This window comes from Cebus imitator, unplaced genomic scaffold (assembly GCF_001604975.1).
Source record: "Cebus imitator isolate Cc_AM_T3 unplaced genomic scaffold, Cebus_imitator-1.0 Scaffold55, whole genome shotgun sequence".
Classification (NCBI taxonomy): domain Eukaryota; kingdom Metazoa; phylum Chordata; class Mammalia; order Primates; family Cebidae; genus Cebus; species Cebus imitator.
This window is the reverse complement of record NW_016107370.1, coordinates 2,116,524-2,142,288: the sequence shown is the minus strand read 5'-3', so window position 1 is coordinate 2,142,288 and position 25,765 is coordinate 2,116,524. Positions and strand designations below refer to the sequence as shown.

General features: G+C 43.5%; 1 protein-coding gene across 1 annotated transcript in view; it reads right to left on the bottom strand.

The window, feature by feature from the left end:
• LOC108304567 (O-acyltransferase like protein) overlaps positions 1-25,765 on the bottom strand; it is a 76,601-nt gene that overhangs the window by 35,429 nt on the left and 15,407 nt on the right. The window contains exons 2-5 of the mRNA XM_017528831.2: positions 14,261-14,400; positions 12,293-12,371; positions 6,205-6,346; positions 2,215-2,441 (exon numbers count right to left, since the gene is read on the bottom strand). Coding sequence (XP_017384320.2) covers positions 2,215-2,441; positions 6,205-6,346; positions 12,293-12,371; positions 14,261-14,400 — 588 coding nt within the window. The remainder of the gene's footprint in view (positions 1-2,214; positions 2,442-6,204; positions 6,347-12,292; positions 12,372-14,260; positions 14,401-25,765) is intronic.

Genomic DNA, 25,765 nt, shown 5'->3' with positions numbered 1-25,765 from the left:
AGGGAGGGAGGGGAAGGGAAGGGAAAGAGGAAATAGGGGAAAGGAAAGGAAAAAGGAAAGAAAAGGAAAGGAATGAGGAAAGGAAAGGAAAAAAGGAAAGGGAGAGAAGGGGAGGGGAGGGGAGGGGAGGGGAGGGGACGGGAGGCAACGCACATTCCCAGGCCCCACCACAGACCTCCAAAGTCAGTCTCCGGGTCAGGGCCCAGGAGTCTGTGCTGTAATTACCTCCCGGTGACTCTGATGCACGCCAAATTTTGAGACCCACTGGTTGTTTACAATGCTTCAAAAAACCTTGCAGCCTCTTCGGATTTGCTCAATCACTGTGAGATCACTTTAAGCAACAGACCATTAAGTAAGGGCCCTGACACCCAGGGGCTGAAATCCACAGCTATGTATGTATGGCATGAAAACTTCCTCATATCATACAGTCGCTCATATTTTTCTCGTCTAAATAGCAAAGGACAGGCTCATGTAACAGGAAACCATTCTAAGCAAATGCAATGGTTATTTGGAGGATAAAGAGTCAGGAAGCCAAACACCCAATGTGGCTTTGAATTTCTAGAAGACATGGTGGTCTTAGGTTGATTGGACTCACTGATTAATGCAAAAGTGGAGAAAAAAAAATGTTGAATCTCTGGGTCTCTCCATCTTGATTTTTATTTTCAAACACTCACAGGTGTAATATTTTACCTTTGATGGGTCTTTGTTTTTTCTTTCTGAGATGATAGGGTCTGGCTCTGTCACCCAGGCTGGAGTGCAGTGGTGCAATCTCAGCTCACTGCAACATCCACCTCCTGACTTCAAGCGATCCTCCTGCCTCAGCCTCCCGGGAAGCCGGGACTATAGGTGCACACCACCATACCCGGCTAATTTCTGTATTTTGTGTAAAGACGAGATTTTGCCATGTTGCCCAAGTTGGTCTTGAACTCCCAGGGGTAAGCAATCTTCCTGCCTTACTCTCCCAAAGTGCTGGGATTATAGGCATGATCCACCATGCCCCGTGTTCTTTGATGGTATTAAATACAAAAATGTAAAAATTTTTATGGCAACAGAACATGGAAAGCCCCCATTTTGAGACCACGGTTAAATGTGCCTGCTAAGAAAAGCTAGCATCATTTTAATGTCCTGATCATAGAGTGCCTCGTTTTGGGTGAGGAGCCTAAAGTTTCTGTTCCTGACACCCTACCAGGTGTGTCTGGCCTAAATCCTGTGATCCAGCCTTTAAAAGCCTGGCTCTGAGGGCCAGCCTAGCACAGATGAATACAATGTTGAATTCTGATGACCGTGGGCTCCGCTCCAATCAGAGGGTGAGAAGCACGTGGCATGTCTCTGCAATCCACCTGACCCTGCTGCTCCCTCAGCGAGGTCAAAGCAGTCCAAGCATGTAGCCATGGCGAATTTAAGCCCGACCCTTTCTTTCCTCTCCTGGCTTCACCCAAAAGAATGAGGAAACAAGGAATGAATTTAATAGGAGGTAAGTACTTATGATCTCATTTAATTTCTTCCACAGATCCCATTATATGCCCCTGTTTTACACACGTGGAAACTGAGGCGCCCAGCCCTCTTACTCCACATGTTCTGAAGGTAATTGGGTGACCAGGCCTTTTTGTGTGAAACAGAGATATATTCTATTTGCCTTGCTGTATAGGCAGGCAGGTAGAAATGAAGGCAATGCTGTTGATTTTTCACTGAAGCACAATGCAGTCTCACTCACTGAAATCCGGCCTCCCACTACCTATGCTGGGTTAATCTGTTTCTGGCTCACACACATTGTGCTACGTGAATGAGCTTGTGTTGAATGCTCACCATCCGCCCTTCAGTTTCTATGTAAATCATTTACTTTCCTGGTGATGGCAAGAAGCTTCTACGGGTCATGTGTGTACGTGTGACACTGAAAATAGACACTGTGACTGTGGAATTGTTCCTTAGAGAATTGCTGCAGTGAAACACCAAGCCTTGTTCTTTGATCAGCACAAAAACACACTGGATAATTGTACCCACAAAATAAAGCAGCATTTTTAGTGACTTTGCCTGACCTTAGCACACTGATGGTAAACAAAGACAGGATTGTCAAAAGCAGAGATCCAACCTCCACACTGACATTTGGAAGCTGCCAGGCGTTCACTAGAAGCCAGCACTGTAGCCTTCATTTCCACCTGCACACTCCGCTAAGTCACCTCTCCTGGGTGGTCCTAGTTTCATTCAAATACCTACTTTTTCCTCTGCTCGGGGCTGCTGACCCGGGGAGATGCGCCAGACGGTGGGTCCGTGGGATTCCGCTGCTTTGTTCATTGCTCTCCACCTCGCTCAATGGCAGACTCCCGTAAGTGGCCCGAGCGCCCCCGTGTTCCCGCGATGTCCTACAGGCTGACCCCCACTCCCTGGCTGCCACGTAGACTGTTCCAGCCAGAGGGAGGGCAAGACCCAGCAAGGTGATGACCCTGCAGGAAGAAGACACGACAGCCACGCCTTGCCTCATCTCAGGACACCGAAACCCATGCGGAGAAAACCGGCCTGTGAAAAGCCACATGCTGCATATTTACGTAGAAAAACATTTCACAATATTAAGGGTGGAGAATGATGCTCTAAGAATAAAACTAATGAAAAAGAAAATATATAAAGAAAATATCAATGGATTTCACTTAACTTGTCATCATTATTTTTTAAATCATAAAGCACCCAAAATACTGAGGAAGATATTTGCAGCTGATATGGCTAAGAATTAATATTCTTTATACACAGAATAAACTTTAAAAATTAATAAGAACCTGGCTGGGCACAGTGGCTCACGCCTGTACTCCCAGCACTTTGGGAGGCCGAGGCAGGCAGATCACCTGAGGTCAGGAGTTTGAGACCAGCCTGGCCTACACGGTGAAACCCCAACTCTACTGAAAATACAAAATTTAGAGAGCTTGCTAGACGCCATCAAGAGTGAGGTGGAGACGGAGGAGCGGGGCGCCCGGGCCCCTGTACCTAGCCCCGGAGGCAGAGGAGCGGATGGCCAGGCTGTGCGCCTAGGCAGAAAGGAAGACCGCAGAGGCAGCGGGGATGGGCAGGAGGATCGATCCGATCTGATCTGATCGTGGAGCTGCACCAGCAGATTGCCGGCAGTGCTGCTGAGTCCTCGGGACCTCGTGGGGCTGGAGCGGAGTGCGGCGGGGAGTGTCCCGCGTGGAAGGCGCTGGGCAGCCAGGGAGGGGAGCGCAGAGCCGTGCCACGCTCTCCGCCAAGTTGGTTTCACTCTTTTTTCATAGGTTGCCAACTGATGAACTGTGTTGACCTGATAAGGAGTCGTGGCTGCTTGGACAGGCTGATACAAGAGAGCCTTTCGTTTGGTCTCCCCTGTTTTTCTGCCTGCGTTTTCTCTACATTAGCCACTAAATTTCCAGTACCATCCTGGTAGATGATTTCAGCATTAGATGGTCATGTGTATTTTTTGATTAATAAGTGCATTCAGGGCCGGGCGCGGTGGCTCAAGCCTGTAATCCCAGCACTTTGGGAGGCTGAGGCGGGTGGATCACGAGGTCAAGAGATCGAGACCATCCTGGTCAACACGGTGAAACCCCGTCTCTACTAAAAATACAAAAAATTAGCTGGGCATGGTGGCGCGTGTCTGTAGTCCCAGCTACTCAGGAGGCTGAGGCAGGAGAATTGCCTGAACCCAGGAGGCGGAGGTTGCGGTGAGCCTAGATCGCGCCATCGCACTCCAGCCTGGGTAACAAGAGCGAAACTCCGTCTCAAAAAAAATAAATAAATAAAATAAGTGCATTCAGTTTGGAAGAGACAGCTTTTCTTTCATGTCCCACGTAAAGGAATAGGGTCTGTACAGTAGTATGCTGCTGTGTGGTCATATTTGTTCCAGTGATTTTATTGTATTTTCAAAGTTTGGAAGTATACCCTTGTGCTTTGCTATTTTTTTATGCTTCTTGGAATTTGGGGTCTCATGAGAGACTGGAAATTAGAGTTCTACAAGTGAGAAGACTCTACGTGGCTGCAGCTGCCGAAATCAAGCACCCGAGCCCCAGTCAAGGTTGAGAATGCGACTTTGGATGAGATTGAGAAGGCCCCAGTGGACGGCTGGTCTGGAAGAGTGGCGGTGTGTGGATTTGAGGACCTCTGCACACCATCAGATCAAAGGAGGAGAGCTGTTTTGGTGTTTTTTTTGTTTTTATAGCATTTTGTTTTTTCCTGGACTGTAATTTTCCTATGGCATGTTAACTGGTGCATATCATGTAACCTGTCTGGTGAGCAATCTACAATTGGGATGAGTTCTAGGTACATGTGTTTGACAACTTTGGGGTAAATTTCGTTATGATAGAGTCTCTGCCACAAATGCATGTGACCTTTTCAAGGGCCCAGAGTGGCTGAGGAAGGAAAGCTTCAAGCTGGCCGTGAGGGTCCCAAACAGTCATTTCAGGCTTAGATGATGACTAGCCTAGGTCATCAGAGCTCGGACTCCACAGGGACTAAAATCAGAGCTCTGCCTTGTTATGATAAAGTTCATTTGCTTGGAAAAACACATGCTGAAAGCCAGTTTTTAGAATCTTTGTGCAGATGACCAAAGCATTTGGCCAGGAAAAAGATGAATAAACATTTTTCAAAATGGAAAAAAAAAAAAAAAAGAAAATACAAAATTTAGCTGGGCATGGTGGTGTGTGTCTATAGTCCCAGCTACTCAGGAGGCTGAGGCAGGAGAATCTCTGGATCCCAGGAGGCAGCGGTTGCAGTGAGCTGAAATCGCCCCATTACACTGCAGCCTGGGTGACGGACTGTCTCAAAAAAGAGAAGAGGAAGAAGAAGAAGAACCACCTAACTAACCCACACATGGAAAAGGGAGTGAAGAATATGAACTTACAAGAGGAAAATACAAGTAGCAGATAAGCTTAGGAAAGTAAAACCCTCTTTGCCCTTTTTCTGAAGATGTAAATTAAACCAGCATATTCACCTATCAAACTGGTTCCAGTTTTTATAAAGGTAGCAGCTTTTGATGCTGGTGAGAGGGTAAAGAAGGTCCTGAGAGCTTCCTACTGGGGGCAGGAAAAATGAACTTTTCAGGAAAATATCAAATGATTTGAGAGTGATGGCCCAGCAATTGTACTTCTATGTAATTTATGCTAAGGAACAAACAGGAAGTATTGGGGGGGTTGCTGCAATGTCTGTAGGCAAGGCAATGTCTCAGGTACAAGATTCATCTTCCGCGGCCCCCTGACAGCAAGGAACAGGAGTATCTTGGGATAGAATACATTTCTCAGTGGTCCTCAAACCAATCACACTGGGCATGGCTGGCCTTCCCCTTGAACACGTTCCCATTTTCTTGTTTAAGGTAAACGGTGGGCTCACATGGTGGCTCACACCTGTAATCCCAATACTTTAGGAGGCTGAGGTGGGTGGACCATCTGAGGTCAGGAGGTTGAGACCAGCCTGGCCAACATGGTGAAACGCCATCTCTACTAAAAATACAAAATTTGCCGGGTGTGGTGGGTGTGGGCCATAGTCCCAGCTACTCGGGAGGCTGAGACAGGAGAATCGCTTGAACCCGTGAGGCGGAGTTTGCAGTGAACCAAAATTGTGCCACTGCACTCCAGCCTGGGCGACAGAGCAAGGCTTCATCTCAAAAAAAAAAAAAAAAAAAATGACAGAGTGAGACTTCCTCTACAAAAAAAAAAAAAAAAAAAAGGGTAAATGGTGATCTCCCTGTGTCTCAGTAGTCTGGCCGCTATAACAAAATACCATAGGCTAGACGGCTTATACATCCCAGAAATTAATTTCTCATAGTTCTGGAAGCCCAGGATCAAGATGCTGGAAGATTCGGTGTCTGGTGAGAGCCCACTTTCTGGTTCATAGATGGCACCTTCTAGCTGTGTCCTCACAGTGGAAGGGGTGAGGCGGCTCTCTGAGGTCCCTTGCCTAAGCTACCTGACCACATTCATGAAGGCTCTGCCCTCATGACAGGCACCTCCCAAATGCCCCATCTCTGGATGTCATCACATTGCGGGTGAGATTCCAACGTATAAATTTTGCAGGGGAAACAAAAGCACTCAGACCATAATATCCTGAAACAGACAGCACTGGCCAGACACCGTGCAATGAACAAAATCACGCAATGAATGAAATGTGATGGTGAAATGCAGCTGATGAGGGAAAGTTGATAAAACAGTAGCGGGAGATCACATCCCGCCCAGGTACCTCGAAGTCCGTACTCACAGACACACGGCTGCAAACGTGTCCAGGGGGAACATTCCAGCAGCACATCTGGCCACACTCCCACCAGACGAGGAGGAAGAATTTATTGTAAAAAGAGAGAGGGAAGGGGCCAAAAATGAAGTATTTCTGAATCTTAAAGTATCTAGCAAAAGAGAAAAAGAGATGGTATAAATCATTTAGTTTGTCATAATGCCTTACGTTTTTCAAAGTGCTTCCATATCTGTTATTTCAAAATGAAACTTTTACACTAAAAAGAGATGACAGCTGGTGTCGGGCACGGTGGCTCACGCCTGCAATCCTAGACTTTGGGAGGCCAATGAAGGGGGGATCACTAGAGGTCAGGAGTTGGAAACCAGCCTGGCCAGCATGCTGAAACCCCGTCTCTACTAAAAATACAAAAATTAGCCCGGTGTGGTGATGTACATCTGTAGTCCCAGTTACTAGGGAGCTTAGGCAGAAGAATCACTTGAGCCCAGGAGGCAGAGGTTGCAGTGAGCTGAGATCACACCACTACACTCCAGTCTGGCCACAGAGCGAGACTGTCTTCAAAAAATAAAATAAAAGGGGGACAGTTGGTTTTGAACATATCTGATTTACAGTTGGAGGGAAACAGGGCACAAAAATGTGGAAACCCACAGAATGAGGAACTCTTAGCCCAGCTGGAAGTAAACCGGGGTCTCCCAAATCCGTCTGTTCTCCCAGCCTTTCTTAGCACATGGTACTGGGAACAAAAAGCCTAAACACGCACCATTGCTGGCTCAAATCTCTTTGTGAACAAGCCCCCTCTCCCCAGGGAGAAATGCAATATAAGATGGAAATATACAATTGAAGCCCATAGTCTGGGGAAACATGGCATCTGAAACTGAAAGTAAGAAGCAGCAAGTCAGGACACAGCCCACGAGCACGGGAAGAAACTGTGTGTGAAGATGTTACTGGTAAGACTAGCGTCACGGTCTCCAATCCTACAAGCCTCAGAACTACCTGGAGGGCCTGTTGGCTCTCTGCCTCCCTCCCTGCAAGTTTCTAATCCAGGAAGTTTGAGACGGAACCTGACTTTGCACTTACTGACAAGTTTACAGGTGCTCCTGCTGTGAATCCCAGGACATGGTTAGAATTAAGACCAGGGGGCTTCCCAAATCTCCACAAACAACGGGGACCCGGTTTTCCTTGTTTGTTAAATGGGGATGGTAATAGTAACTAGCTCCTAGGGCTGCCATGAGAACTCTGATGCAATTATTGTAAAGCCCTTAGGACAGTGCAAGGCAGGCAGTAAGTTTAATAAATGTTGGGTGTTCCTCATCTTACACACCACATTGCCTAGTCTTGCATTCAGGAGCTAGTTTGAGTTAGCTTGCTGTGTGACCCTGAGCAAGTCACTGCACCTCTCTGGGTCTCATTTCCTCATCTGTGTAGCAGTGAAGGGTGGTTCGGACATGATGTATTCTTTTATTATTATTATTATACTTTAAGTTCTGGGTTACATGTGTAGAACATGTAGGTTTGTCACATAGGTATACATCAGCCATGCTGGTTTGCTGTCCCCATCAACCCATCATCTAGGTTTTAAGCCCCACATACATTAGGTATTTGTCCTAATGCTCTCCCTCCCCTTTCCCCCCACCCCCAACAGGCCCCTGTGTGTGATGTTCCCCTCCCTGTGTCCATGTGTTCTCATGGTTCAGCTCCCACTTATGGGTGAGAACATGCGGTGTTTGGTTTTCTGCTCCCGTGTTAGTTTGCTGAGAATGATGGTTTCCAGCTTCATCCATGTCCCTGCAAAGGACATGAACTCATGGCTGCATAGTATTCCATGGTGTATATGTGCCACATTTTCTTTATCCAGTCTATCATTGATGGGCATTTGGGTTGGTTCCAAGTCTCTGTTATTGTGAATAGCGCTGTAATAAACATACAGGACCAATGGATTCTAACACCTTTTCCATATCTAACAGTCAAGGTTCCTATGAGTCTGTGACCCAAGGTTTCTGAAATATCCAAAAATGCTGCTGAAAGATGAATAGTATGTAATTAATTCTGATTCTTAATGGTAGCATGGTAAGGGTAGAAACAAGGAGGAAGGGTCCTCTGTGTGTCCTCAGCCCCGGCCAGGAGTGAGGGTGCTTGGTCTAGGTTACGGCAGGTCCCCACAGGAGAGCTGGCAGCAGAATTTTTCATAATCCAACTCCATTTGCTCTAAACCAGTGCTCCCCAGAGTTAGTATTTGGGTTTCCAAAATAAACTCTTCCACTGAAAACGAAATGTACCGGCCAGCCAGAGCACATCTGTTCCCTTCGGAAGTTCCATTTCTAATGTTAAAGGAATTGAGTGGTGTTTTTGTTTTGGTTTGGTTTGGCTGTTTTGGTTGGTTGTTATTTTTTTTTTTTGTCAATCAACCACAGCCCAGCTCTAAATCCTGCCATAGTAAACAAAGCCAAGAGGACGTCCAGTCGGCCTTAAGTAATCAGCCTTAGGTGTCTGTGCTATGCTAGATTCCAGATCTACATGCAGAATATGAAACCTCTGTTGAATCTGTTTTCCAGCAACTTCTCACCCCACCCCACCCTGACGTCTTCACTCTTTAGACAGGTCAGCTCAAGCCCTGTCTAAATTCCCCACTCTTCCTCTAGCCACGCTGGGCTCTGCTCCTCTGACTTGTACGCCCAGCCCCAGCACTTGATGTGAGAGTGGACATTTCTTTCCCAGCAGTGTTTCCTTATAGCCAGGCGTACACACTTTTCATTCCTAACTAAATTGTACATTTTTTGAAACGAGTAACTCCCAATCATTTTGATCTCCGCAGCACATACAGGTGATGTCTCATACAAAGGCCAGAGAGAAATTGCTCAATAAATATTTCCTGAATTGAGAACACAAAATGGTCTTCTGTAAAATGTTTTGGATTCCTTTTGAATTCTTAGCCAGAAAGGCAATTCTGTGGGTAATTCAAGGACTTACTATTAAAAGAGTTCCATTTTCCCCACTGGTGCTCAGGAAATCTGTAAGAGAGAGTTGGAAGAGAAAAATCTTCCCCTGTGGTTCTAGCACCATTGTTTTGCTATGTGGGGTTAGTGATTCTTATAGGCAAAGCAAGGTGAAATTAGCCTCATAGACCATAGGAAAGAGCATAGTTTAAAGCTCATTGTAAAGGACTGTTCAGTGTTGATTCTAAGCAGCTCAGAACTCCTTGCTTTTGGCCACTGCAAACCGGGACAGTGTGATCATCATAAAATGTTATAAAGTCTCCAGCAAGACAGTGAGTCCTCAAGAATGGAAATATGCAGCCCTTCAGTGCTTAAAGGAGAACTCTTAATAACGTATAGTCTGGATAAAATCAGACACAGCTCAGGTTTAAACAGACCTTTAAAACAAACCCCAGGCTGGGTGCAGTGGCTCACACCTGTAATCCCAGCACTTTGGGAGGTCGAGGCAGAAGGATTGCTCGACTCCAGGAGTTTGAGACCAGCCTGGTCAACATGAGGAGACCCCATCTCTTCAAAGCATTTAAAAATGGTGGTGCATGCCTGATCTCAGCTATTTGAGAGGCTGAGGTGGAAGGATTGCCTGAACCCAGGAGATCGAAGCTGTAATAAGCCGTGATTGCACCATCGCACTCCAGCCTGGGAAAAAGAGCAAAACCGTGTCTCAAAAAAAACAAAAGCAAAAACAAAAACACCCAAGCCTCCTCTTTTTCAGCTCTTGTGTGGTCACTTGACCAGACAGATCACCTCTGCCTCACAATTAAACTTCAGCAGGATTATCTAACATTTGTCAAGCATGGTCTAAGAGCAGGGCTCTGAGCTAAGAGGCTGTGAGTCCCCATCAGCCCAACTCCCTGTCGTGTTAAAGGAACCTCAGATAAACTAGCCAGACGAGGAAGTAGGTATTAGGCAGTCTTTTGAGTTGAACTGTGTCCCCCAAAAAGGTTGAAGCCCTAAGAAGCCCCAGTACCTGCAAATGTGACCTTATTTGGAAATAGAGTCTTTGTAGATGTAATCAAGATGAGGTTAGGGTGGGCCCTAAATCCAGTATGACTGGTGTCCTTATGAGGAGGGAAGTTTGGACACACAGGGAAGAATTCCACATGTGGGCGGAAGTAGAGGTTGGAATGATGTGGCTACAAGCCAAGGAGTGCCAGGAAGGGCCGGCAACCACCAGGTGCGCGGAGAGGGGCAAGGAACCAGCTCTCCCTCAGAGCCTCCAAAAGGAACCAACCTCATCAATGCCGTGACTTAGGATGTTTAGCCTCAAGAACTGAGAGAATGAATGTCTGTCATTCTAAGCCACCCAGTTTGTGGTCACTCGTTACAGCAGCACTAGGAAAGGACTGTTAGTGACATCGAAATGCATGGGTCTGGATTTTTAGAAAAATATCCCATAAATTGGGTTTTGTAATCACCACATCCAAGTTTGATCCAGGCTCCCAGCATTCTGGTGTTACATATTTTTATTCTTAGGAACTCACGTGAAGTCTGTTGGGTGAAATTTTATAACATTCCGTGACAATAACTGTGCAGTGTTTTGCCCCAGCCTTTGGCCAAAAGCAGTTTTGTCCTGCCCTTCCAGGATCTTGCTCTCCCTCTGCAGAACTGGGGCATGTTCCCTTGGCCTATCTACGACCGGCCCTCCCTGCGTTCCTCCTCTGGGTGAGTGCAGTCCATGCAAACAGCTTCCACCTGGTACTGCTGAGCTGGTTGTCTCGCATCTGTAGAGGAGTATTGGCAACTCCATCAAAGAGCTTTAAGGAATAGCTGACAAAGCCTTTCCAGATGGGGACTTTTACCCTGGGCAAAGACCTCCAATTTCTATCTGCTGCCTCTGTGCCAGAGCTGGAGAAGTGCCTGGGCAGCAAAGACTAAATTCCCCTAATCCATCCACCCGTGTCGGCTCAGCTCACAACCAGACCATTTTCTTTTTCTGATTCCTCAAAGAGAATCTCCATCTTGTTTCTCTTTGAATGCTACTTTTTCAAAAAAATTTTTTAGCAATGACATTTATTTCGAATATTTTATTTTATTCTAATGTCAACTCTGGCTAGAAAGCTTAGCATTAGTCTGAAAAATTAGGATAATTGACGAATCTCTTAAATAATAAGGACAATTAACTCAGTGGACTTACAGAGTCACTCACTTGAAATGCTAATTTAATAATAATTACACATTTATCTTTGTTTCTAGGATATTTATGGCTTATCCAACAAGAATTGAAATTTGAATTTGATTTGTAACAGTTTATTGCTTTTTTAAACAGCACATGAAATACCTGGCTAGATATATACCCAAAGCTATAGGAATCGTTACAAATGCAGAGGACCGTTTAAGGGTTTGCCAACCAGCTGCAATATCAAGACTTTAAAGGAGAACTCTTAATAATGTATAACTTTATTATGTGTTAGTTCCTCTCCAGATGACAAAATCTAAGCTTAAAACTCTTGCTTTGAAAACTCTGAAAGACAGAGGAAGTCAAATCGGCTTCTGTGGAGACTAAAGTGTATTCCTTCTGCATAGCTAAGGGAGAAGTGATTAGAAGGCCATAGAGAGAGCCAGGCAGAGCCACCCCTCACTGTACAGAGGAAGAGACTGAACTTGGGGAGATTAAGTGATTGGCCCAGGATCATACATCTGGGAAGTGACAACCAGAACGAAATGCTGGGCTCTTAACACTAATCCGTTACAACACGTTGACCGCACACAGGCCTCATCAGAATGGCCTCTGGATATGGCAGATGGCAGATTGCCACACATGGGCCAGGCCTTAGAACACTCATAATAGGGAAACTGGACACCACCCACCTCCTTTCTTCAGCCTAACCAAGCAGCTGTGGGCGAGGAAAGATTGTTTAATCTACACTTTTGTTAAAGATTAGGCTCTATCTCTTCCTTATTGTCTTCCTCCCTACCCACTCCATCACGATTCCACCATCTTCACCCCTGAACACCTCCAACCTCCACTATGCTCAGTTTAATTGGATTGAGCTCGATGAAAGGTTGGTTCAATCCTGAAGGAATTACCTTTCTTGGCTCTAAGGACCTGGGGGTTTTCCAACATTACGCTGAGATGATAGTTTCACTGGCTGCTCTTTTGTACCTACCCAGCTGAGACATCAGAGTCACATCCTCTTCAGCACAAGAATCGGGGACACACACGCCCACACTGTAGTCAGCCCCATCCTGGGAAACACAACGCCACATGTTCTTTCATTTTAGCATTCATAGCACATATGCATGATCATCCCAAGTAAGTTTGCTGCTAAATAATCAGATTGGGAGTGGAGAGAGAAGGATGTTAAAAGGAAAGTGGCCGGGCGCGGTGGCTCACACCTGTAACCCCAGCACTTTGGGCGGCTGAGGTGGGTGGATCACGAGGTGAAGAGATCAAGACCATCCTGGCCAACATGGTAAAACCCTGTCTCTACTAAAAATACAAAAATTAGCTGGATGTGGTGACACACGCCATAGTCCCAGCTACTTGGGAGGCTGAAGCAGGAGAATCACTCGAACCCAGGAGGCGGAGGTGCAGTGAGGCAAGATCGCACCACTGCACTCCAGCCTGGTGACAGAGCAAGACTCTATCTCAGAAAAAAAGAAAAAAGAAGAAGAAGAAAAGTGTTCTAACTTCTTAAAAGATGACTTGTCCATTGCTGAGTGGTTCAAGTGAATTTCCAGAGCATCAGATGCACGCATGTATTTTTTTAATGCCCCAAGGCTTAGTGGAGTTGATTCTTTAAAAAGCAACCACTAGTTTTGGATAATCTGCCCCCGTGCCTCTCTCTTCAATATTAGAAGTCATTAAGAGTTGCATCTCCTGTAATTTTCAATACAATTTCCAAGTTGCCATTTCTCAGTGGCAGGACACATTGTATCAAATAAAGATTTTATTAACACATGAAGCCAATAATTAGAATGCCTGTTCCAATAAAGAAAACATCAAATTATAAATAAAAATTTCTGGGGTGATTCTTCTAAACACATACTTTAGAGGATTGTGTAGGCTCGACCTTTTGCTCCAATATCAAAACCATTAATCTGCTTTGAAAATGACATTTGTATGCACTGATTAATCCCTCAAGCAATCATTACCCCAACCCTTAGCAGGACAAATGGAGCTAAGCGATCATCTCCCTGTCTCCATGGCGCACCGTTCTAAGATCATTTTATAGCATTAATATCAGAGAGTTTGGATTACTTCTTACTACTTTATACAATTGTTATTAGCCAACTTGCAATCTAATTTTATTTGAGTACTATGTGATACACATAAAATTTATCTTTGTGTTTGATAACAGGCTATGCTGTTCCTAGTTTTTTGTTTTTTTAAACTGAGCAATAAAATGATTAACATGCTTTGAAGATAGCCCTGCAAACTTGGTCAATTGATTTAATAATGTTTTCATAAAAGTCATGGACCATCTGCTAGGATAACCTCAAATTCATGTTTAGAGCTGTTTCTGGGAAAAGGGTTAAGGGTAATGGAAAGTCCACACTGTCTCTGGTATTCTAAAAGCTGTTGATGAGTCAGGAGTGCATTTTAAGCTCCTTGACTTGATCCACCTCGTACCAAGCAATGATGTGGTTCCCTGACAGCAAGGATACAGAGTGGGGATTTGGTCTGAGAAAATGATAGGAGCCCTCAAAACCTGAAGTAGAGGAGAGTCCCTATTGGACTCCAGCAGAGAAGTGCCGGAGAGAGCTACCAAGCAAACTCAAAATAGCTCTCAAAAAGAGAGCTAGAGCATTTGAAGCTATAGAAGCTGCTGGCCAGGGCTTGACCTTGGATTCCCCATGAAAGTTGTCCAGAGGTCTTGCCCCATACAATGTGGTAGGAGGAATATCTCAAGACCTATGTGGTTTGCGAACAAGAGCCTCGTTTAATGTCCCACACTCAAGATGCTAAGCAGGTTTCTGCCAAGTATTTAAAATTGAGTTTTTATGTTTTGCAAAACATCATTAATAGTTTTTTTTTTTTAATTAAGAAAAGGAATCAATGGAGTTGTAATTTGTTCTATATCGTGACATTCACTTGTCCTTGAAGAGCAAGCGTGCAGGTCCCCCGCACTCACCTGCAGTATATGAAGCTTGCAGTACTGCCCTCGGAAGTTCCCCTTGGGAGCACGGGTGGAAAGACACTCGCTGTATGATCCCAGCCTGTCCACGTTTCCATTAAGAACGTTGCTTCCAAGCTTCCCCAGAGAGTCATACACTGAATTGCAAAGCAAGAGAAGTTTACAAAATTAGCTTTCTGGAGTCACTTTTAAATAATTGATAGGTACTCAGCTCTGTCTTCTGAATCTTTCAAACATGTATGACTGAAAAAAGAAGAGAAATAGATCTAGTCAGATACTAGTCTTTGAGCCTATGTTTTGCATTCATAGCCCCTTTCATCATGCTGGGAGAACAATGATGTGAATTTTCATGCTATTACATTGTCTGCCAACAGTCGCTGGAAAAGATGAAGAGTTTGATTTCTTTTAAAAAAATAAATGCTTTCTGGGGAGTGAAAAGTATAACTAAAATTTGGTAGTTGTTCTTTCTCCTCCACATAAACACAAGAGAAAAAACTCATATTTTTTAAAAATTTCTTCCAGTTTTGTGGGACCTTACTTTTGAGGGAGTTAATTTTTTTCTTTTTTCATTTAACCTTAGGAGCGGAAGTGTGGAGTGATCAACTCCACAGTTGATGGCATTTTCAGCCCTGGTCCTTCAAAGTCTTTTTTGTTTGCTTATGCTTATTTATGCCCTTTATTTCTTGATTTAAAAATTTTGTTTCCTTTTATCTTTCTTCATCTCTTCCTTTTCCTTTCTGAAATTCCCCTCACTTCATATGTGTGTGCTGTGTATCCTCTCATTTGTAGGTGTTCTTGTTTTGTGTATGCGTATTTGCCATATGGTTTTGTGCTTCCATTCAAGGAGTTTCTATGTATGTCACACAGTGCTACATTTTTACAATTTGATGTATATCTAGTCTGGGGCAACTAACTTCTGTATAATAACCCATCACCACCTTTGACTTAACTATTCCCCAGATGACGGATAGATAGATGACTCCAACCCACAGAAACATGAGATGATCACTTTTCATACATGTCCCTTTATAGAGCAACGAGAAGATGAAGGTCAGATTCTACCTGTGAGTGGAATTGCTGAATGATGAGGCACACAAGTACTCAGTCTCTGATAATCCAGCCAGATTGATCACTAGAGAGACTCCTTCAAACTATATTTCCCAGAGATACTGGCTTTTTTTTTAATACTGTTTAGCTTTTTAATTTTTGGCAGTTAATGGATATAAAATGATATGTAATTACTGGTTTAATTTTCATTTATCTAATTACAAAGGAGCCAGGGTATTTTTATTGATCAGTCAGCCATTTAAATGTTCTCTTCTGAACCTGTGTGTGTCCTTTGCCCATTTTTTATAGATTTTTTTTTTTTTTTTTTTTTTTNTTTGCCAGAGCTGCTTACTATTCTGTACATTGATTCTGTCTGAGTCATTGAAAGTATCTACTCTCAGGCAGTTATCTGTCAGTTGACTTTTCCGTGGTGTCCTTCATTGAACAGCAACCCATACTTTTGGTATCATGAAATCTACCAATATTTTGCTTATCAATTATGCTTTTGGTGTTTTCCTAAGAAATTCTTCCCCATTCATAGGTCACAAAAGGATTTTCTAATATTACCCCCTACTGTCTTTATAGTTCTACTTTATTTAGGTCTTTAATCCATCTGAGTCATGGTGCATTTTTTTCCCCCTCCAAAAGGTGGGCCAGTCATTCCAAAACCACCTTTAAATAGTTTTCCTGGCTGGGCACAGTGGCTCACGCCTGTGATCCCAGCACTTTGGGAGGCTGAGGCAGGTGGATCACGAGGTCAGGAGTTTGAGAACAGCCTAGCCAACATGGTGAAACCCCATCTCTACTAAAGATACAAAAAATTAGCTGAGCGTGGTGGTGCATGTCTGTAATCCCAGCAACTTGGGAGGCTGAGGCAGAAGAATCGCTTGAACCCAGGAGGCAGAGGTTGCAGTGAGCCGAGATTGCACTACTGCACTCTAGCCTGGAGAACAGGGGAGACAACTCTATCTCCCCCCAAAAAAATAGTTTTCCCTTTCATCATGGATTCATGGAGAAACTTTCTTGTTATATCCAGTTCTCATATATACATAGATCTGCCTCTGAGCTCTCTGGTTTACTTTGTTTATTTGAGATGACACTGACTACAGAGCATGCGGGGCCAACGCAGAATAACGATGCAGGTCCCCTTGCTTCAAAATGGTTAAGAATTTGCAGATGATGACAGCAAATCACACTTCAGCCAAGCACGAGGCTCTTTTAAGAGTAGGTCCCTGTGTGACTGTAGGAGCTGCATGCCACGGAGCCAGCCCTGCTTCTAGCACTGGAACCATATGGTTTTTATTATCGTGGATTTGTAGTATATCAGGTATTCTGCTTTTAGTCTTTTTTTTTTTTCAAAGTGGAACTTCTTAGTTGTAGACCATCATGTAAACAAATTTCAAAGTTAGTAACTACTTACTAAAAGTTTTAGTTTACTAACTAAAAGTTAGTTTACAAACTAAAAGTTTAATTGACTAACTAAAACTTAGTTTACTAACTAAAAGTTAAAAATTAGTAAACTTGAGTTTCTCAAAACATCCAACTAGACTATTGACTTAAAATTGCTTTGAATGTATACATTAATGTTGGGGGAGAACTGACATTATTTTTATACAAAGCCATCATTGGAGATCATGCTATTTATGCAAATCTCTTTGTATCCTTATAATTTTACTTTTTTTTTCCCTTGGTAAACTTAAAACGGATGACATAAAACAACTCCTAAATAGAATAGAGTTGGCCATTTTCCTTGGCATTTCATTTTCAATTTACATTTTCTAATTGATCGTTGCTGGTATAGAAACATGCTATTGATTTTTACAATTTGTTCTGGTATTTGGTGAATTTGCTGAACTTTCTTATTAGTTCTGCAGTTTTATTCCCCGCTAATCCTTATACCACTTCTTTTTACCTCTTGTAGTTTTGGAATTAAAGTTATAATCAAATTTACAAAGTGAGTTGGGGAACTTTCACACTTTTTTGCTTTCAGTAACAGTGTAGTGATTATTGGTTGCCAGGGTTACTGACATTGAGAGAAGTGGGTTTTTGTACACGGCTGTAAAGAGAAAGCACAAAGGAGAACTTTCTAGTGATGGAATTGTTCTGAATCTTGGTTGGAGTGTGGCTTGCATAAATCTACACACGCCATAATGACAAAGAACTATATGCATAGATTATTTCAACGTCAACTTCCTTTTAAAAAATATTGTGCTATAGGGCAGGCGAGGTCACTCACGCCCATAATTCAAACACTTTGGGAAGCCAAGACAAGAGGATCACTCAAGTTCGGGAGTTCGAGACCAGCTGGGGCAAAATGGTGAAACCCTGTCTCTACAATGCAAAAAAAAAACAAAAACAAAAAACAGCCAAGTATGGTGGTATATGCCTATAGTCCCAGATACTCAGGAGGCTGAGGTTGGATTGTTTGAGCCTAGGAGGCAGAGGTTGCAGTGAGCTGAGATCATACTATAATTATGTTTGACACAATTGGGGGAAACTGGATGAAAGATACATGAAGCCCTTCTTTGTTTTCATAGATTTTGTTTTTGTCTATTTGGCACTCACCCATTCATCACTCGATTGTACTAACTCCATTTTCTTATTTTCTGTATTTGTCAAGCTCTGCTATCTGTGGCCTTGCTGACAGAAGGACTGACTCTCCCACGGCTACCCAATTCTTAGAAGCAGCAAAGGCTCATCCTAGGAGCATACCTTTGACATGCAAACGAATCAATCCAGAGCCCATGACCCCAACTGTCGCCTTTATCAAACCCTCACACACCAAGTCGATGTTCCTCTGCCCTAAAGTACCCCAGGGCCAGGTGCCAGATAACCTGAGATCACCCATGTTACCCAGAGCCCACCACATTATTCAAACCAGCCAGTCCTGTTCTGCTCACCCTGCTCTGCCTAGTTTCCCTGCAGACACACTGACAAAGGCAGTAACCTATATGCTTCCACAGATGGCTCTGTGTGGCATGGCGGGTCCCTCCTTCCAGGAAATGCAAGTAATAAAAATAATCTCCAATGGTATCGACCTTTCAGCGGAGATGCTACGTCACTTCCATAAATTAAAATCCCATGAGTACAACTGCTACGTCTCTGAACTATTCTTGCAACTTCCTGTGAATCTATAATTATTTAAAATAAAAAGGTTTAAAAAAGTAAAGTGAGATGGGCAACTTTCACACTTCTGAAGTTTTCTGGAACAACTGGGACTGTATATTGTAAGAAGTTGGGTAGAATGGACCTGTGTAACCACCATAGTCTGTTATTCCGTGAGAAGGAAGGTCTTAATTTCAATTTTTTTTTAATGCTTAATAGTCTTCCATTTTTCTATTTCCTTTTGAAACATTCAAAAAAATTTTAAGTTACTCATATTCATTTTGTCTTGCTTTCCAAATATTCATTTAATGTTTTTTATTCTTTGTTGTATCTGTATTTACTCCTTTTTCATTCTTCAGTTTTTATATGTATCTTTTCTCACTTGTCCTTCACTATTGCTTGAGGACTTTAACAATCAGCTTTTGGTTTTGCTAACTAACCTTGGTATTCTTGATGGGTTTGTTTCTTTTCTGTCTCATTGATTTCTGACTTTTTTTTTTTTTTGAGATGGAGTTTTGCTCTGTCACCCAGACTGGCACCATCTTGGCTCACTGCAAACTCCGCCTCCTGGGTTCAAGCCATTCTCCTGCCTGAGCCTCCTGAGTAGCTGGGATTACTGGCTCCCACCACCACACCCAGCTAATTTTTGTATTTTTAGCAGAGATAGGGTTTCACCATGTTGGTCAGGCTGGTCTGACCTTATTTTTATGATGTCCTTATTGTTTCTTTGATATTGATCTGTTTGACTTTTTTAAATTTATTCGGTTGAGTGCTTAGCTCATGTTTCCAACCTTTCTTGTGTCTATTGTAACATGTATTGAGATCTAGGAATTTCCCTGTAAGTGCTGCTATATCTGCATCTGAATTTTGACTTCTAGTGTCTTCGGTATCGTTCACCTCTAAATGTATGTGTGTGTACACACAACTTTCCAGCATACTTTCTTTTTTGTTTTACAAAGAGTTAGCTGTATTATAGTGAACCCCAAGTTTCTCTTCAAAGAAACAGTATGTCAGTATATTCTGCTCTCTTACTCTTTAATTCTCTATTTTAAAGTTTAACTTACTTGTAATTCCGGTAAACAACCTCCTAATCAGTGGTTCACATCTGTTCCCCCTCCCCTATCCTGACTCATCCGGGTCACCTGATCACCCCTGGCTACTTGCTCTGACACAGCCGTAGCCATCCTTCCCACCGAAACATCCACCCTGCCACTCCAGCTCAGAACTCTGCTCTTTTTAAAATAACCAATCAGGATTAGTCTAGCTTGTGTGGTCTAACCCTAGCCAATAGGGGTCGACACAGCGGTAGGGACGACCCCGTCAGGTATAAACACCTCTTCCCGGCAAGCGTGTGGCGGCCATCATTGCTCCGCCAGTGCGCCCCACACCCTTCTATAGAAGTAGCCTGCCTTGCTGAGAGGACACATTTTCAAGTACTATTTCTTTTGTGGCATTGAAATTTTACTTGTAACAGCTGGCGATATAATATTTAGTTTCCATACATAGAAGGCTTCTCTGTTAGCTTTTCTTCTGTCATTTTGAAGTCAGATGTCAATCTGATTGTCATTCTCTCCAGAAGTTTTTAGAATTTCCTCATTGCTTTTAATGTTCTTAATTTTAGCTCTACTAACATGTACTCATAAAACAAATACATTTTCTTTATTATTTTAGTGTACTGTAAACCTTCCAATCTGATATGTTTAATCTTCCTTTAATTCCAGAGCAAGTATTGTCATTATGTGTTCAAATATTCCCTTCCTTCCATTTGCTTTTTATGTTTCTCCTTTTGGTTTCTATTATCCAACTGTTGGCACTTTCAGCCTCGATATCCTTTGGTCTTTCTTTTACCTTTGCCTCTCTTTATCCTTTCCTGCACTGTTTTCAGAGATCTTCAAACTGTTCTTCCAGCTCACTAATTTTTCTTGGCCTCCATCCATCTTACTATCTAGCCCATCTAGTGTGTTCATTTTAACTGTTCCTCTTGACCTTTCATGATTGTTTTTCATGCTTCATATGAGTCATATTCTCCCTTATCTCTGACTATATTTATTGTGCTTCTTTTAATTCCTTGATGACTCACCTGTTCAAATCATTCAACTTCACGTGGTACACATGTGTATTCAATCCAATGTTCCTCTTTCCTGTGTCTGTTCCTCAGGATTGGGGTGTTTTGGCTTGTGCAGTCTTACACTCTTTGTCCGGTGAAGTGCAAAGTATAAGCGTGCACAAGAACGTGTGACAGCCCAACCCCCAGAGTGCGTGCCGCCTTGGAAACTTAAAGAGGTAGAGAAGAAAACACGACCCTCAAAGCAGAAAACCCTGGCACCGGGAATCAGTGGCAATCCCAGCCCTACTAAGCAACTCCCTCAATCTGGAATTTTCCCTCAAATTATTTGAAAGAAGCAGCACTGGGAAAACATAATCTCCTGCAACTGTGATCCCCCAGCTTCTTAGGGAAGAGGGCAGAGGGCCCAGGGTGAATGAGTGAATGCCCAGAAATATTGGTCTGCCCCTAACACCCGGGAGGCAGGAGAAGGGCCAGGAGGGTGGACTCAGAGCCCCATCCTGCCGTGAATGCTTCAGACAGAGGCTAGCCTGGCTGCTGCTGTGGATTTCCTTCTCAGGGCAATGGTGGCCTGTGGTTTTCATAGGCTGGTATGCATCAGTGTCACCGGGCGCTTGGTAAAACATAGATTGCTGGGCCCCACTGCCAGAGTGTCTGACTCAGTAGGTCTAACGTGCATCTGAGTTTGTGCTTTATCACATTCTCATATGATAAGGATGCTGCTGATTAGGAACCACTTTGAGAACCACTGCGTAGGCAGTGACAGTTGCACACACATGCAAACGCGCACACAGACACAGACATATACACACAGACAGAGACATATACACACAGACAGACACACACACACACACCAGCTGACAGCCATCAGGAACCTAGAGGCATAGTTTTGACAACAGCTTTTTTGTTTTATTTTGTTGTTGGCGGGGAGTCTCACACTGCCACCCAGGCTGGAGAGCAGTGGCATGATCTTGGCTCACTGCAACCTCTGCCTCTGGGTTCAAGCAACTCTTAAGCCTCAGCTTCTCAAGTAGCTAGGACTACAGGCATGTACCACCACACCTGGCTAATCTTTATATTTCTAGTAGAGACATGGCTTCAACATGTTGGCCAAGCTGGTCTTGAACTCCTGACATCACATGATATACCTGTCTCAACCTCCCAAAGTGCTAGGATTACAGGTGTGAACCACTGAGCCCAGCCTGACATCCTGACATCAGTTTCTTAATAAATGCTTCTCTATTCTTTCTTTCTTTTTTTCAATTTTGTTTTTAGACAAGGTCTCACTCTATCACCCAGGCTGGAGTGCAGTGGTGTGATCAGGGATCACTGCAGCCTCAACCTCCATGCCTTAAGTGATCCTCCCACCTCAGTCTCCTGAGTAGCTGGGACTATAGGTGCACACCACCACACCCAGCTGCTTTTTGTATGTTTAGTAGAGACTAGGTTTCCGGGATTACAAGTGTGAGCCACCATGCCCAGCCCTCTCTTCTTTCTTTAATGTCTCCAGTATTGTTTTGGTAAAGACAAGTCTTCCTGGGAAGACAGAGCAGCTCTTGCTAAGTCATCATTTTATCAGCAACGTCATTCCTGTGAGACCCAGTTTGTCTTTTTTTTTTTTGAGACAGCGTTTTATTCTTCTTCCCCTGGCTGGAGTACAATGGTGTGATCTCGGCTCACTGCAATATCCGCCTCCCGGGTTCAAGCGATTCTCCTGCCTCAGCCTCCTGATTAGCTGAGATTACAGGCGCCTGCCACCTGGCTAATTTTTGTATTTTTAGTAGACATGGAGTTTCACCATGTTGGCCAGGCTGACCTTGAACTCCTGACCTCAGATGATCCGCTAACCTCAGATCACAGCCAGCGGGAGGTCACGGCAGCAGTAAGCCATGATCGCACCACTACACTCAAACCTGAGAGATAGAGTGAGACTCCACCTCAAAAAAAAAAAAAAAGAAAGAAAGAAATACGTTATTTAGGAAGCTTCCTGCCCCTAACTTGAAAAATGGTACTTGCTGAGTTCACTGAGTTAACTGGCTTTTAACGGGAGCCCTCGCCTCTTCTTTGGCAGGTTCCACTGTGTCAGACCACTTGGACTCACCCAGTGGGTGCTGGTTATCAGTGACCTCTTTCCCATAAGTTTTCATTATTCCAGGTTTTTGCTGGAATGAGAATCACTGATCCTCCCATTTTCCTTCCAATGAGTGTGAGTCTCCTTGTCTCTGACCGTACTCAGAACCTTAGAGCTGCCATCCAATTTGGCCATTTATAGCCATCAGTGATCTTCTAGGCTGAGCTGAATCACAAGACTGACCATGTCCCTCCCCTCCTTTAACCTCTTCAAGACGCCATGAATGAGTTAAAAGGTAAGGTGAGAACACAGTCACCATATTTATAACTTAGATTAAGAATTGCATTCAGAACATACAAAGAACCCTTACAAAGCAAACATTCTTTTTCTGAGGTGGAGTCTTGCTTTGTTGTCCAGGCTGGAGTGCAGTGGCCTGATGTGAGCTCAATGCAGCGTCTGTTTCCCAGATTCAAGCAATTCTCCTGCCTCAGCCTCCCAAGTTGCTGGGATTACAGGTGTACACCACCACACCCAGTTAATTTTTATATTTTTAGTAGAGGGGGTTTCACCACGTTGGCCAGGCTGGTCTCAAACTCCTGACTGTGATCTGCCCGCCTTGCCCTCCCAAAGTGCTGGGATTATAGGCATGAGCCACCACACCTGGCACAAAGCAAACTTTTTTTAAAAGTCACAGAAATTGATTTAAAATCCACAAAAGATATGAACAGGAAACCCTTGGAAAAGGAAATCCAACTGACTAATAAATATGAGAAAGATGTTCAGCCTCACCAGTGAACAATTAGATACCACTCTTTTCTTTTTTTCTTTCTTTTTATTTTCACTCAGCAAGGCTAGTTTACTTCCTGTAAGGAAGGGCGCAACTTACCAGCAGTCTTGCCATGAGAGCACCCCTGAACAAAGGAGACAGGGACATTTATAACTTTCATAACCTGATGCAATCGCCCTACTGCTGTGTCCAGTTTCCATTGACCAGAATGGGACCTCACACTCTATGTTTGACTTGATTGGCTAAAATTTTGGAAATTTCCTGAATAGATAAGGGGAAAGAAGACGAGGAAAAATACAAGAAATGAAAGGAAGCTAGTCAGGAGAAGGTCAGGAGGGTTTCCAAATAAGGAATGGCATGCACCAGGGTTTGGAGCTTGCCCAGTTCTGTTCAGACATGCTGGAGCGAGTCACTCTTTTCTACTTATTTTATTGGTTAGAATTTTAAAGATTAATACAATTAAGTGTTGTGAGTGTCATGGTTTGAATGTCTCCCCCAAAATTCACGTGTTGGAAACTGAATCTCCAATGGAACAGTATTGGAAGCTGAGGCCCAAGAAAAGCTCATCAGGCCTAATAAGAGACCTAATAATGGATTGGTGTCATTATTGCAGGACTGGGTCACTTACGTAGAGAGTGGGTTATTATAAAAGCAAGCCTGGTCCCTTATGCTTTCTCTCTTGTTGACCCTTCCACCTACCACTGTGGGACAACACAGCACAAAGTCCCTTGCCAGACACCAACACCATGCTCTTACACTTCCCAGCCTCCAGAACTGTGAGAAAATAAATCTCTGTTCTTTATAAATTACCCAGTCTGCGATATTCTGTTATAGCAGCAGAAAATGAACTAAAACACTAATATGAAGAAATGTTTTTATTTATTATTTTTTTTTAATTTTGATAGAGACTAGATTTTGCCAGGTAGCGCAGGCTGGCCTTGAACTCCTGAGCTCAAGCTCAGGTGGATACCTGTCTCAGCCTCCCAAAGTGCTGGGATTACAGGCATGAGCCACAACACATTGACTGAAGACATTTTTTTGACCTCCTGAAAGCCATTCTCCCTCTTTAGAAAGGAACTAGATTTTCTTTTAGAGAATTAGCACTCCCTACTGTGTACAATCTTGACCAAAAAATCAAGGTGCTCTGTCCTCTCATTATAGAAGCCAAAGGGGTCCCTGGAAGCCACTGCCAGCCTCACTCCCCATCACTGTGACACAAGGTCAACCCTCTGGCAGGACTTCAATGGAGTGAGACAGGGCCCAAAGCCAAGCTTGGGCCCCACCCATCCATCAGGAAGCAGGTCGCTGGCCTTTCTGCCCCTCCTCTGAGCTGCCCTATACTCTGCCAATAGCTTTCCTTTATGTTGAAGTTTGCCAGAGTCAGTGTCTGGGGTTTAACCAAAGACTCCTTTCTAACTGCTAGGCACAATTACCCAGCAGGTCCATGTCTCAGAATCTGCCCCAGCGATACACACATGAGCACACATTGCAAGATGCTTGTGGCAGTAATGCTTGTGATGGCCAAAAATCAAGCACAGACTATGAGGCTGAACCATTTGAAAATGCCACTTTGTAGGATAAAACAGTTTAATGTTGGCAATTCCAAACAGTTCAACCTCTCTCAGAAAATTATTAAATGAGCCATGGGGGTTTTCATATTTCATATTTTATTATGCTATGCAAAAACTAAAAAGAGATATATATTTGCTGCTGTGGAAATACTCCAAGACATATTATTATGTAGGGGAAAAAGCAAGTTTAAGAAATACCTACGCCAGGCACAGTGGCTCACACCTGTAGTCCCAGCACTTTGGGAGGCCAAGGCAAGCAGATCACAAGGTCCAGAGATCAAGACCATCCTGGCTAAAATGGTGAAACTCCATCTCTAATAAAAATGCCAAAAAAAAAAAAAAATTAGCCGGGTGTGCTGGCATGCACCTGTAGTCCCAGCTACTCAGGAGGCTGAGGCAGGGGAATCACTTAACCCGGGAGGCAGAGGTTGCAGTGAGCCAAGATCATGCCACTGCATTCCAGCCTAGGTGACAGAGTGAGACTGTCACAAAAAAAAAGAAATACATACATATATATATATATATACACACACACACACACAATATAAACATATTCTATATATATATATATATATATATTCACACTTTCTCTATATACTATATATAAAGAGTGTGTGTATATATATATATATATAGAGAGAGAGAGAGAGAGAGAAATACCCTGTCTTAAATACACACACACACACACACACACACTCTCTCTCTCTCAGAGAGCCTGGGTGACAGAGTAGTACCCTGTCTTAAATATATATACATACATATATATATATATATATATAGAGAGAGAGAGAGAGAGAGTATATGTGTGTGTATATGTATGTGTATATATATATATATATATATATATATATATATA